The following is a 14,981-nucleotide window of genomic DNA, read 5'->3' on the forward strand; positions in this document are numbered from 1 at the left end:
CTGACAAAAAAAAATTCATATGCTGCTGGTTGCACTGACAGCATAGGTGAGGCATGGACAGGGGGAAGCACAGAGAGCATGTGTCCCCCAAGATTTCTGTGCCAGTGGTGGGATGCAGGGCTTCAGCCTGGCCAGAGCTAGGGCCTGGCAGCAGCAGGGGTGGTAGCACAGAGTTGTGCCCCCGCACTGTCAATACTTAGGGATCATTTATGACTGACAGCATTACACCCGGTCTGCCAACCCTTTCAGGGAACAAAGGGTTGCTTGACTTTGCAAGAAGATGCAAGAAGATTCAACTAGGAATTATTGCAGTGGGTCCTAGGCTGGATGAGGATCATATAACTCCTTACCCATCACTGTTTCCAGTGATGTTGAACGTAGTTTATCTGGGTCAGCAATAGAAACAAAAGGATAGGAGAGAGAGGAGGAGGAAGGAGAGGATGGAGAAATGCCACTGCAGTTGTAGGATAGATAAAAGGACTCACTTATTAGTGCTGAGACACTGTCCACCTTGGGATCGTAGGAGCACTTCCCTTTGCCAGATTCCAGCTTGTCTGGCTCCAGGTAGAAGATATAATCCTAGAACAGACAGTTGAGCAAGTACATTATACCCCGCCCTTCTGATTCCATAAAAGCTAGTAACACCCAGATTTTTCAGTACACACAAGAACCGTATCATCCACCATGGAAAAGCAGCCCCGTCAGGGGACGATCACAGCAGCTCTTTAACAGCATGCAGCAACACTGCAGGAAAGGCAGGAAATGAAGGAGAACACTGGCTTGAATGGACCTGCAAAGGCAGATTTGAATAAACCCAGCTGGAATTTGAGCAGGACATGAGGGAACTATGTCATGCCTCAAAGCTAAACTCCTGCACAAACCTCCACCTGTGGCTAAACAAAAAAGCCACTGGGAAATTCCAGTTGCCCAAGTGAGCTTGGCTTTGTTACAGGCAGGGGGCAGCATAAGGACCCGTTATTCCAGGGTTGCTGTATGCTACCAGCTCCTGTCCAGGCCATGTGCATAGGCCTGCTTGTCACTACAGATACAGTCCTAATGAACAGAAACTCAGTCAGGGACTGACCCAAGCCTGCCCTGCTCTGTCCCCCATCCTTTGAACGAAAGCTGTAGCCTCCCACTCCTAGAGACAGTCTTGCCAGAGTTGGTGCTTGCATGTCTGAGTCACAGGACACCAGGACGGGATCCCGGTTCCAACAGAAGTAACCAGGCCCTAGCTTTGCCACCTTCGAGCACATCTCTTTGTCTGGGCTTTCTATGGACAGCGTGGATAGGCAGTATTCCAATCTTTTTCAGTAATCAGACCCACAAGCTCTGTTTTGCATTTCACCCAAATAATGACACATCTGGGACACTGCCTCAAAGGGAGGAGCAAATCCTGGAGTCACCGCCAGCATTCCCTGTTTAACTAGGTGTTTCTAATCCAGGTAGCAGCCAAGTCTGGCCCTGCTCAGCTTGCAAACCCTGGAAAGATCAGCACCTTTTCTATTACAGCAGCAAGAAAAGAACAAGGCTGATTTTCTTGAATGTTGCTGGCCATTAATACCAGATCTTACAGCACCTAGGTCCAGGGCAAACAGAAGGAACTGCTGGCAAGTAGCTACCTCTGGGTTCGATAAAGAAATTACCTCCCAGGACAAGCTGCAGTGGTCTGAATGCCTCCTCATGTCCTTTTATGTGCATTACTTCAATTAGTGCCTGCTAACTCAACTCCCAATGGACTTTAAAATAGGGAAATGCAGGATGTTAGCACTGCAGGTATGTGGGTGCTGGAAGATCAAATGGGGAGATCAGGCACATATGCTGTCCTCACACACTATTGTATCACTAGTACGGGAAGATATTGTTCCAGGAAGTACTACCCTGTAGTGCTGCAGTCCGGGAAGGACCACCCCTTAACAGCTTTCTAGGCAGTGGGGCAGTTTATTTACTTCATACAGTTGACCTTGCATGCATGTTTTCTTCAACTATTTTCCTTACTACGCAGGCACCCAAATCAACAAACCACCTCTGTTCAGCAAAGAATTTCAGCCTGCTTTAAGTCAATATCACTAATCTCAAGCACTTCAAAGTCAGGAGATTCAAAAGTCACAAGATGTTTTAAAAATAATAAATCTTGGATCATTTATTTGCCTTCTTGTTTCTGAGCCCTCAGCATACTCTCACTTCATGCACACAAGCTTTTATGTGCAACAAGGGGCTGAATCTTACTTTTATTAGTAAATGAAGCTACATTTCTCATGCAGCCTCTTGATTCCAGTTGCTGGATTTTAAAACATACACCCCAAATCATAAGGGTTGTGATAAAATCATGAGAACAGGCAAAAGTGTTAAATTTTAAACTTTAGTCCCGTCAACCCACAAAGGTGGGCCAGCAAGAAAAAATGCAGCTACAAAAGACACTGAAGACTCTTAAGAAGGGGATTTTTTCCAGTCTCTATGACCTCAGTGGTCAATGGGCTTGTCTACACTAGACACTTAATACCCAGCAGACTAATTCTACTGCGCATTAGCACGTCACAGCAAACATCATGCTAATGCACAGTAAAATTAGTCTACTGCATATTAAGTGTTGAACAGTATGAAAAGACTGCACCATTGCTACTGCACATTAGTGCTGGCTACTGAGCATTTATGTAGTACCTCATACTGAGGTACTAAACTAAATGTGCAGTAGCAGCAGTGCATTAATAGACCCACTGTTGAGGGGACTGAGGTATTGTAAGATTGGTACCTGAGAACTATTTTTCACTAGAACTTGCAATGCAGCATCTACACAGGTAATTTGCAGAAGGAATAATGTTGGTAAACTGAACTTATCCCTGCTTGAAACATGAGCTGACGGCCCTTCATAAAAAATTGAAGGCTTCTATTGACTATGTCAAGGACAGCTACTCCGAGGGCCTGACTGGAGATGGCACACCTTCAATGCAGATGAAGCCATAGCCAGCTTTTCCCACTGTCTCTGAGTGCTCATTTCAAGTGACAGCAGAGAAGAGTATTGCAAGAGAAAATTCATAGATTCACAGATTGTAAGGGGTTGGAAGGGAGCTTGCAAGATCATTGGGTCCAGCCCCCCTGCACTAGGTAGGAAGATAACTGGGATCATGTGGCCTCAGCGAGGTGACTGTCCAGTCTCCTCTTGAAGATTTGCAGGGTAGGTGATTGCACCACTTCTGGAGGGAGCTTATTCCACAGTCTAGACACCCTGACTGTGAAGAAGTTTTTCCTAATGTTAAGCTGAAACGGTTTTCCAGGAGTTTGTGGACATTACTCCTGGTTTTGCCCAAGGGTGCCTTGGTGAACACTTGTTTGCTGAGCCCTTGATGTATTCCCTTGATGTAGAGGTAAGCTGCTACCAAGTTCCCTCTCAGCCTTCTCTTTTTTAGGCTGAAGAGGTCCAAGTTCCTCAGCTTTTCCTCATATGGCTTGCCGTGAAAGTCTCTGATCATATGGGTGGCTCTTCTCTGGACTCTCTCAAGCTTTCCCACAACCTTGTTGAAGTGCGGCACCCAGAACTGGACGCAGTACTCCAGCTGCGGTTTCACCAATGCTGATCACAAAATGTGATTGTATAAGTTGTACCAATGTGACTATACAAGTGTTAGCAAGTCCATGGCCTGTAAACACCTACAGCTCCTTGTTGGGACTCACTCAACTGCAAGATGATGGTATTCCATTAAAGCAGCTCTCAGTCCCCATGCTAACCCAATGGCAGTCAGGCCATCATCATACCAATTCAACAACAGCCAAGTCATTTTATAAATCCCTGTGGTAACTGTGCTATCTTTTATAGTAACTCTAGAGTAGTCATCACCATGTTATCCCTATAATAACTTTTGGAAAGAATTAATCATATCTTTCACTACTAGAGATTAGGATGAGACCTCACATAATGGTTAGATTATCACAGATCTACTACTGGGGGGAGCGGGGAGAAGGGTTATATTGTCCTCTTAAATTTCTGGTGGCAGCCACAGAGACAGGATAGTAGATTATATGGGCCTTGGCTCTGATCCAGTCTGGCAAGCTTTTTGTTTATGAGTAACTCTGAAGTCCAACCAGCCTCATATAAAGCTGGAGTTACTCTACAGGGCATCATGGTAGACACCAAACACTCTTAAACAGACTGCCTCATTAATTAAGAGTCTAGTACTGAGCCATCTGAATTTTCCTTACTCTTCCTCTTCTGGATGTGGTGGTAACACTGAACCCTGTGGATAAAGGCTCCACATTTCAAGGAAAAGCTGCACCGCACTGTCTTACAAGGTGCCTTCTACTTTTAATATGAAACAAAGATCCAGTTCAGATGAAAGATGGGAGAATAATCACTTGTGTGAAAAAGGCAACGTTCTTTTAAAAGTGTTTGAAATTACCTATTTTTTTGCCTTTTGCAAACTTTTAAAATAACATTTTCACTGAGAACATTACTGAAAAGGTTTCTGAGATTTTTCATTTCCCAAAATTTAGGAAATGAAAAATGTGATCATTATTTTGATTATTTTATAAAAAGTTAAGATGCTATAAAAATGTTCACAGAATGTGAAAAACGCTGTTGTAGAAAAAGGCATTTATGAAAAAAAGGCTAGTTTTCAATGGCAAAGCCTTCTGTTGGAACACTTGAACTATCTCTAGTCCAGATGTTCAGCTTGAATTTAAGCTGTTCATTAACATAATCATTGTTGATTGTTGGAATGTTCCATCAGTCCTTTTCTAAGGACATGAAAAAGTGGGTAGGTTACAAGCTTTGCAATATGGTAACAAATTTGGAAATGGAAGGATCTGAAGCAAGGGCTGAGAGTGAAAGACACGCAGTTTAAATAGCTAAGTGCTGAGTTCATCCCTGTTTCAGGAATTCACACCAATGGGGTCTGCTAAGCTACACTGAAGTTGTCTTAAAGATGGATTGGATGAGACAGAATTAATCTCCCTCCCTCGACCTTTCTATTACCTGAGGACTTGCTCATGTCAGCTACTTTCATTGGAATGGGCTGAGTCAGTGTGGGAAGCACTGGTGTAACACTGAGGTATAAAGGGACATTAGGGTTGGCATGAATGAACGGGATGAAAAAGATTAGCCTGCATCATAATGAGTAAAGCAAAGCTCAGGCATAGAGCTTTGCTGATAGCGTGCCTGTCAATATGACCAAGCGAAAGCGGCGCATACCCCCACCAAACCCAACCACAGCCTCACACGCAGGATAGAGCTGTACAAACATTACCTCCATGCACGCTCTGTACAAACACACAGCAGCACCCTTGCAGACACAGTACTACAGAGATTTCTCCAGGCGCAAATATCAGTTGTATGTTAATGATACAGATGAGCTCTGTTACAATTATTGAAAACATCGCCAGCACTGGACAAACCTTTTTTGTGAATAATTCCTCCAGAACATTTACCTTTTTCTCTGCTGGTCACAGATCCTTCTTGGATAGATTTTCTGAATTCAGTTTCTATTCAGTATTACGAAAATAGGACTGGAAGGGACCCCCTAGATCATCAAGTGCAGCAGCCCCTGCTTTCATAGACAGCCAGTCACAGAATTGTTAAACTGATAGTTTGTCAGAGCCATTTTCAGATAACAGGATCTGTGTCCCGTGTGCCTGGACATATGGTACTCTTTCTGCTGGACAACTGGCATGATTTTAAAATTGGGAAAAAAAGTACAAATGATGAATAGCAAAATAAAGGTCACCTCATTCACATAGGAGTATTTGCATAAAGAAGACCCATCCCCCACACACCAACAGGAAGCTAAATCTATTCATGTGAGCATGTTAATGAACAATCAGCCATAAGAACAACATTACATATTAAAAGTCAAGACTTTTTTTATAAATACACCTGGTTTTTTTCCCTTTTGCCTTCTGGAATTGGGACATTTAGAATTCATGTTTTCAAGCTTTTTTCCTACAAGGCTGAGGCTAGAATTAGAAAGCAAGTAAGATTCTTACATGGTGAAGGAGCCAGAGCTATAGGAAAAGACAGCATGACTGCGCAGCCATTTGGAGCTGGATTCACCCAGCTCCGGCAAGGAGTACCAGGCTTTGGGAACCCCTTGGGCCAGGCAACCCATGGAGCATCTTTGAACTTAAGCAGGCTGCCAGCAGATTTCCCAGTGGAAGGTTTCCCCCATGTTGGAAAAAGTCATTACAAATCAGCATAAATCTGAAAAGTTTCCAGTCCCCGCAAGAGATTAGGGACATGCAGATAAGACACATAGCTGCTCTCGGACAGTGTGGTGCTGAGAGGAGCACAGAGAATGAGGCCCCCCAATCTCCAGTGTGACATCGTCTATCTGACTCTCATCTCCTCACGGCCACTCATGAGATGCTACTGGACATGGGCTTTCCTCCATGGACCTCCTCCCCCATACTATGCATGTTACAAGAAGGTGGTGGTGCTTTTTCCTTTGTTCCCTGAGGATGGTTACAACAGCACACATGGGGGCTGACATATCCTCTGCCTTCTGTATGCAGAGACCCATTTGGCAGCCATTTTGTCATGCTTTGAAAATCCTTTTACAACCAGGCTGTATTCCAGGTATCTAGGGGATGTTTTCAAAGCTCGAAGTGTCTGGATTAAAAATTTAAAAAACCTCTTTATTGGACCAGAGTAGTATCCCAACTCTACAATTGATCCAATAAAAAGTTTCACTCACAAAAAATCCTTGCCTTCAACACTGCATTGAAATCCATTTATTCCATCTAAAGATCAAGCCCTCAGTTCCCACCACCCCAGGTGTGATATATCCATACCTGTGTCCAGGGCTGGAGTCAGTCAACCAGGATTTAACTGGTCATGTAGTTATAGGGCACTTCTCAACTATTTTTGAACTGGAGAGGGTCATTGTGCATCACACTTATACCTACGGGGCCTTCACAATGACAAAAAATGCCTTTGTGGACAAGTTCAAACCATGTCTCACATTGTTGACTCATGCCTATTTACTATGCTACCTGGTGGCCTTCAAGCTTTTCACACTGCTAATGATATTGCCTTAAGATGTCTGAAACAATATGCCGAAACTAAATAGTGTCCAGGAAGCTATGGCAGTGGTTGAAGTCTCCCCAGCCTTGCCAGTCCTTTACATCCCTTGCTGCCTCCTTTCCCAAACCAAGTTGCTGGTATTTGTTTTTTTGTAGCTGATACTGCCCTAAATCCCTGAATGATCTTAAATAGCTGGCACTGACCTATAATATAGGTGAGTTTTAGCTGATTCTACTTTAAGAATGTTAAACTTCAACACATGGTGTGCTCTGGGGAAGATGGGAGCTGGTTGAAGTGAGGAAGGTGCGTCAGCTGGTTCTGCTGGGTAGGATGACTTGTCCCTATGCTGTGCCACATATGTGTTACCATAGCTCACTTCAGCACGCACCTACCAATTTAACAAGAACATCACTGGGGCTTATGTGTAACAGAGGGCTAGCCCCCATTGCTGAAACTGGAACAGACACTGGATTGGGTAAGCCAAAACACAATCTTCAGAGGAGGCTGGTAGACTGTTCAATTAAGCCTGGGAAGGGAATAATAGGAACTCCATGAACTTAGTGTGACTAAATCCATCATAGGGCCAGAGGGCCTGAAGAATGACTGAGTGAAACCTGCAAGGCATGGGTGAGGCTGTGGGGGTGGTTGGAGGCCACAAAGATAGCCCTTAAGGCAATTAGGACCATAGGGCCATGATTAGGACTGATAGGGCCCAGTATCAGAGAACTGATGTCTGGAAGGGTCAGAGCCCCATGGAGAGACTGTGTCCAGAGGGGTCAGAGCCCCACAGAAAGACTAGTGGGAACGAGAGTCCAGGTAAGTGCAACACCAGTAAAATCACTCCAGGCTTTGGGCAGTCTTCCAGCATCACATAACACTGACATCATGGCGTGGCAGGAGAGACAAGGAGGGGGAAATGCAGGGGGAGCTGGAGTGGGGTAGGATTAAGGCAGCCACCAGGGGGCATCATGACTTACCTCAGAGGCCAGTCCTGTCACACTGTGTGAGACCCATTAACCCAGGGAGAATTTGATCCCTGTCTAGATTGTGGCTGCATCCTCAGAGATAATCTGGTGAATGAGCCATGACACATGCTCAGTACCCAGCTGCCAAATGTTTTTGAGTTCATTACTGTGAGGCTTGACTGCTCCATGAGACATTTCCCAAGGTAAGTTATCAGATGCCAGTCTGCAGGTAGCTTCTTTGGAAACGTACTGCTAGGAGTTTTTCAAAGCTGGAAAACATTTTTTCCCTTCTCTCTCTCTCTCTTATAAATCAAAACCAGGGCTTGTGATGATTCAACCTGCCATAAAAATCCACCCTTGGTTGGAGAACAACTCAAGGAAGTCTCATCCCCAAAGGGAAATATTTTGGAAAATATCAAGCAGGGGGAGGTGAGGTTAATGTGGAAGATGCTCCATTGGTTGCTGTTTTGTTCCCTAGCATGGGGCTGGCCAGTCCTGGAAAGAGAGAGCAGTGCATTAACAATCAGTTGCATCAGCCTAAATAAACTGGAGTTAAGGCCAAATGTGAGATGTTGAATGGAACTGTCTGGTGCTTACTATCCTAGTACAGGTGATAGAGTTTGCATCTATTCTTGAGGGCTAAACCAAGATTGGAGCCAGTGGATTTTGGTCTCAGGGAGTTTTGATCTTGTCACAATGAGCTAAGACTGGCTACAGAGCATCCAGGTTGTCTCCAGGAACTCAGGGATGAAAAACTGAGGAAGAGAAGGCCAGGAGGAGATGAAATCCCTTCCAATGTTGGAAGGATGCAGAGATCACATATTGAATGGAGCTTGTTGTGTGAATGCAGCCCACAGAATCAAAACAACCCACTAAGTGCAGCCTGGGACTGCAGGATGGGGAACTTGTAAAGGACAGCTCCACGACAGGAGCCAGCACATGTCTGGGGAAAACCTTTCCTAGTGAGTATGTCTTCCACTAAGACCTTTCTTGCAGTGGTACTGGCCAATGTTGGACCTGGATCAGGATGAAGCCCCAGACCAATCTGGCCATCCCAGTGTTCCAGATTTCTCTTGGAGAAGGTAGGGTCTCCCAGCAGGTTGTGATACTGCTCCTCACGTGCTCACAACTGTATATTCAGGCTCATTAGAAACTTTTCTCCAGCAGCCACCTCACTGGTACAAACATGCAAGGGGGGAAGTGTAGAGAAAAAAGAATCTGCCAAGCTGCTGCCCACTAGGGGTTCTGAGCGAAGCTATGAGTTTATTTGGTCTCAGCTGAGGAGCTCTGTCCTAGAGACTAGATCAGCCCTTACTGTCCCCCACTCCTGTCACCAAAAGCCAGAGGTTTGCAGAGAAAGACAGCCTGAAGGTAGGAGGAATGCAATGTGCAGGCCTGTTTGGTCAGTACAATAAGGACCTGCATTGCTCTTGGTTGAGTGGCCTGCATGGAATGAGGTGAGTCTCAGTTCATTGCTCAATACATGGGACAAAACCTGCAGCAGAGGGGGCTGGGGCAGCACAGAAGAGCTGTCAGTCAACAGAGAGCTTTACTCTCCAGTGCTGGTCACCCCACCTTTCCCCCAGCATTGAATCTGCACATTCCTGGTTGAAGGGATGGAGCATCAGTCCACTTTGGTGGTGAAGTATCTTCATAGTTTCATAGTTTCTAGGATCGGAAGGGACCTAAGCAGATCATCTAGTCCGACCCCCCGCCATGGCAGGAAAGAATACTGGGGTCAAATGACCCCAGCAAGATGTTCATCTAACCTCCTCTTAAACACCCCCAGGGTAAGCCTGCACCACTTCTCTTGGAAGCTGGTTCCAGACCCTAGCCACCCTGACCATGAAGTAGCGCCTCCTGATATCTAACCTAAACCTACCCTCTGCCAGCTTGTGACCGTTATTCCTGGTCACTCCTGGCGGTGCACGGGGGAACAGGGACTCCCCCAATGCCTGCTGATCCCCCCTGACTAGTTTATAACAGGCCACAAGATCCCCCCTCAGCCTTCTCTTTTGGAGGCTGAACAGGTTCAGGTCCTGTAGCCTCTCCTCATAGGGCCTGCCCTGTTGTCCCCTGATCATACGTGTGGCCCTCCTCTGGACCCTCTCCATGCTGTCAACATCCCTCTTGAAGTGCGGCGCCCAGAACTGGACGCAATACTCCAGCTGCGGCCTGACCAGTGCCGCACAGAGGGGGAGGATCACCTCTTTGGACCTGCTTAATGCAGGTCCAGGAATCTTAATGCAGGCACAGGAATGAAAACTTACCTTGACTGCCTGCTCAGCTGGGCGAGGGCTTCTATGAGCAGTGGAATTCATCAGCACTATGATGGAAACCAGACCACATTACAGAAACCCACCACCAGCCCTTGGCTGGGAGCACAAGGGGAGAAGAATACTAACAGCTACTGCTGACCCATCAGCAAAGTATTCATGGTCAACATCTGCCAACCTTGGCACAAAGCTCAGGAAGAAAAGAACTGGATGGGGCCCCTGTGTCCCCTGGAATGGACTCTGGGGTAGCCAAGAAGGCAAAATAGGAATCTTCCTCCTCTGGATGTGTGGTGTGAGCGAGTGACTCTGGACATCAGGCGAGGCTAGAGCAGGCTAGAAGGTGGAAAAGTCAAAGCTCAGCAGGAGCTGAACGTCATCCTAGGACCATGACCTCCTGATCTCCATCAGCATCTGGAGCTGCTTACAGAACCAAAGAAACCAACCTTCCCTGCCCACCTCCATGCAGTCACCTAGTCCCCCATGTTAGTCCTGTGTGAAGAAAATTCATGGAAGAGACACTGTCAGGATGCAGGATGCCTCAGAGCTGGTTCCTTAGGGCTGCACATCTTCCTATGGTATGCTGGAAAATCCCATTCCCCCTGTTCTCAAAGAGGTCTTGCTATTTCCAACTAAGCCATGAATCCACTGCCTGCCAGTGCTGAAATGGACACGACTCTTCACTTGCTCTCCACTCTGCATGAGCCAGGTGGGGGTGTACTCTATTTTTTGTGACCTCTAACAACGATAAAGCCTATTGCCACCTTTCCTTCACCCCTGCTCTTAAAATTTCCCCTCAAGCAGCAGGTGTAAAATTGTGTCTTATGGGAACCAAAGGACATGGATCCCCTTAAAATGAGGCTTGAGGCCAGAGATCCTGACAGTGTCCCTGCCTGTGTGAGTCTGCCCCAGGCAGGAGAAAGGACGGCATTCGAGAGGAGACGCAAGGACAGGCTGTTCTAGGAAGCGCGCTCTGTGCAGGGGCAATTTACGGAACGGCCCATTGTGGCGAGCGTCCCGGCCCCTGTGGGTTAGAGGGTTAGGAACATGCCATGAGGGAGAGGGGGAGGGAGCCCAGGCTCCTGGCATGCCCTGGGAGGAAGCCGGGTCGTGCCCTTGGGGAAGGGCGTGGGGGCTCTGAGCGCGATTCCCACCTTGCGTTCCGCCGGTGTCGGGCTGAGGGAGGAGTCGGCCGCTCTGCTTCCCCGTCCTCCCAGCTGGATGGATTGGGTCAGCGCAAAAGCCTGAGGAAAAGGAGCAGTGCAAGAGTTAGAGGCAGCGGGGACAGGGGCCACCCAGGTGCGGGGGCGCAGGGTGTGGGAGGGACCTGCCTGAGGGAGCGGCATGCAGGAGGAACCAAGAAGCAAGGAAGGTACTGTCTCATAGCCCATGTGCAACGCAGAGAGAAGCTCCCCCGTTGCCAGTGTGCCGGGACCAGGTTGTAACGCTCTCCCTGCAGGGAGAGCCCTTGTGCATGGTGTGCTGTGAGTGTGTTCATGTGATCATGCATGGCACATACTCTCGGGCATGGCTCACTCTGAGCACTATTGTGCCTGGCATGTGTGATTGGGCATGCTCCCAGTGCAGCATGGCTGGATGATTGTGTATAGCACTTATGATTGTGGCCAGTGCACATAAATATGCACAGTGCACGTGCATGTATTGGTATTGCATGTGTGGCATGTTAGTGTAACTGTGTGAGCACACACCAGTGTGCCTAGCTTCTCCTGGAAGTGTGCCCCCATGAGTGCGGGGTGTGGGCCAACATGTCTGCCCAATCGTATGTGGGCTGCACACTTGTGCACGGGGTCTGTGTGTGTCATGCTGAGGGGTGCTGGATGGAGTTCCCTTTGCTCTGCAGTAATGCAGAGAGTGGTTCTGGGGTTTCCCAAGTCCATTTGTTGATCAGCTCCTGTCTACTGTCCTAGAGAGAGTTCTCAGGAGAGCAAGGGAAAGATGCAGGATGAAACTCATTTTAACTGCCACCCTGATCAACTGTAGGAGACTCCAGCTGGGTGGGTCATAGCCCTCTCCTAGGGCTATGGGCAACCCAGTGGCACATTCCCCTATGCTGTGCTCTGGTCTGTGCTCTTCTTTGTGGTTCTCTGCTCAGAGCAATACCCAGACAATGGGCAGGGCTAAACTAGCTCTTTGCAGTGGTCAAGGGCTCAGTGAGCTTCCCTGCCTCTACCTCATGCTCTGCCAGGCCCAGGAAGAGCATGAGGATGCTCCAGGGGAGGTGACTTTGGGACAAACCTGGTCTCAGAGAAGGGTGCCTGTCTCTTCTGGAAATGGTGTGGCACCCTGGTCACAATCCTCCCAGAGGGGTTCACCAGTACAATTGCCAGTCCCCTTCCTGAGCTCCTGCCCTGGGACATTAAGATTTAGTATTCTCATGCCCGGGGCCAGGTCCTACTTCTCCAAGGGACTGCAGTGCAGAGGGTAGGCACCCTTGTATTTCCATTGGATTGACCGATAGGTGGAAAGCCTCACCCCTCAACTGGGTGCAGGGCCTTAGATGAAGAGCTCTGTGTATGCATAAAACCAGCACAACACTGAACAGGATTTCTACTTCCTCATCTGCTTCAAATAGATGGTGAGAGGGCAGACCAGGCCCCTCCCATCCTTCTCTGTCCTGAGAGGCCTGGGGTCAACAAACACCAGTGATATTGAATTATGCAGTGTGGCCCAATGAAAAATGAACATGGGTCTCCAACCTGCCTTTGAAGGGGACAGACCAGCATTAGCTCATCCGTGACCAGAGCTAGTGGGAGGGACGGGAGGGAGCCACTTTGCCCAGGACCCATGCTCTGGGGGAGGAATGATGACCCTCTTGGCAGTCCAAGGATATTGACCAGGGACTTCTAGAAGTAAAAGCAGAATCTGCTAAAACAGAGGTTTTCAACCTTTTGGGTCAGTGTATCCCCGGCAGCCGGATGCGGAGTGGGGGGTGGAGGAGGGGTGGAGCGTGGCCAAATGAGGAGTGGCAGCAGCTGATGAGTGACCTTCCCTTGCCCCCTGAGTCTGGCTGGGTGGGCAGCGCCTGTGCGGGATGGTGTGTGGCAGTGCTCCATCCCTGCCCGTGCGTACCCCCTAGGGCCTTCTCAAGTACCCCAAGGGGTATGCGTACCCCCAGTTGACAACCCCTGTGCTAAAGGAACACGGCTCCTGCAGCTGGCAGCTATAAAAGCTCTACCTTCTATGGACTGGCACAGAGTGGACTGGGGCAAGCACTCAGCAAATGGGTTATGGGGGCAGGATCTGAATCAGGAAGCAGGGGAGGAGCAAGAGGATGTCAAGGATGTGCAAGTATATGTCCATTAGAGAGCATGGAATTAAATATATTCACATGTTTTTATGATCTATGAATCAAATTAATGTATTTAGAACAATGCAGGAATTAGCCGAGGTATGACAGAGTTAATACTGGTAGGTAGAGCTACTATGACTTACTGTTACATGTAATCTTACCAGTTCTTAGGCAGTGGACAGGCTTTGAAGAAATGCTTGTGTTGTTATTTCCTGTTAGATATGGCAGAGGACTTTTCTCTGCCTCACTCTTTTTAAGTCTATCTTGAGATGGAATTACTCCCTAGGAACTGGGAACTGGTGTATGGGCTGACATTTTTTTAACAAAGGAATTGCTCTGCATGCTGTTTCTGACCATCTCTGTTCCCAGACAGTTGTACATTGTGCTAATAAACAAGTTACACCAATAATATATCAAGACAGTGCATCCCTGCTGAGACACTGAAAAAGACCCAAGTGCCGCCTAACGTATCAGAAGAGTGACAATATTAAAGACATTTGCATGAACAAGAATTGGCTTATTAACCAGCCCCAGCTGTTGTTACAGGGCCTCTGATTCACTATCCCATAACATATAGGGAGAGCCTGCCAATCCCAGCTTGCAAGTACCCTGCAAATGAGTCATTTGTACATCCACGGTATGATCATATACTGCTTAGCCCTAGCAAAGCATTTTTGCTTTGCACTTTGTATGATGTGTGAGTATCATTATCTGTTTTACATGTGAGGACACTAAGGTGTAGGCAGGAAAAAGTGATTTGTCCTGTGTCCCATAGAGAGTCAATGGCAGAGTCCACACTGCTTGCCTCTCACGTCAGTGTCCTCTCCCTCGTGTGTACCATCTAGTTCATTTATAAGGTGTGTCTCTACCCTGTCTTCTACCTGACTTCAGACAAACATGGTTAACTACCTCACTTCAGAAGATGTGAAATACAGCCACAGGGCTCAAACCTGTGGGATAGATAATCAGCACAGTGACTATGAAAATGGTACAGAGTCCCCATCCCACTCCATCAACTTTACTCTGCCTGGTCAAAGCACCCATGGCCATGTCCCCTTCCCCTGACCATGCCCCCTTTTCTTTCTCATACTGACAACTGAGGGGTTAAGATGCTGCACATTACTGGGGGATCCCTCCCCTCACCTTAGCTAGTTGAACAAGCTCAGGTTCACCAGTCATTCACCTTCTGCAGACATGGGGCAGGATGGGCTCTGATTTCCATGTCTATTTATGAAGACAGCTTGGTGTGAAGAACCAGTTTACAGGGCCCCAAACTCACACATCTGGCCTAGATAAGGAAACTCTCCACTGGTAATGAATCAGTGTAGCTGTCCATGCATATCTCTCCCAGCCCACGCTACAGAGCTGTGGTTGAAGGATGAGGGATGGGGCTAAGGAGAAAGGGGCAGGAGTCTGCTCTT

At 47.5% G+C, this 14,981-nt stretch overlaps 1 protein-coding gene across 2 annotated transcripts in view; it reads right to left on the reverse strand.

Moving 5' to 3' along the window:
* SEMA3F (semaphorin 3F) overlaps nucleotides 1-14,981 on the reverse strand; it is a 123,671-nt gene that overhangs the window by 19,723 nt on the left and 88,967 nt on the right. The window contains exons 6-7 of one of the 2 annotated variants that reach the window (XM_090022893.1): nucleotides 11,405-11,494; nucleotides 486-579 (exon numbers count right to left, since the gene is read on the reverse strand). In XM_090022893.1, the coding sequence (XP_089879019.1) occupies nucleotides 486-579; nucleotides 11,405-11,494 (184 nt within the window). The remainder of the gene's footprint in view (nucleotides 1-485; nucleotides 580-11,404; nucleotides 11,495-14,981) is intronic. The other variant, XM_090022894.1, reaches the window with a different exon arrangement.

This window comes from Crocodylus siamensis, chromosome 11, assembly GCF_052110815.1.
Source record: "Crocodylus siamensis isolate JL-2025a chromosome 11, ASM5211081v1, whole genome shotgun sequence".
NCBI classification, from domain to species: Eukaryota; Metazoa; Chordata; order Crocodylia; family Crocodylidae; genus Crocodylus; species Crocodylus siamensis.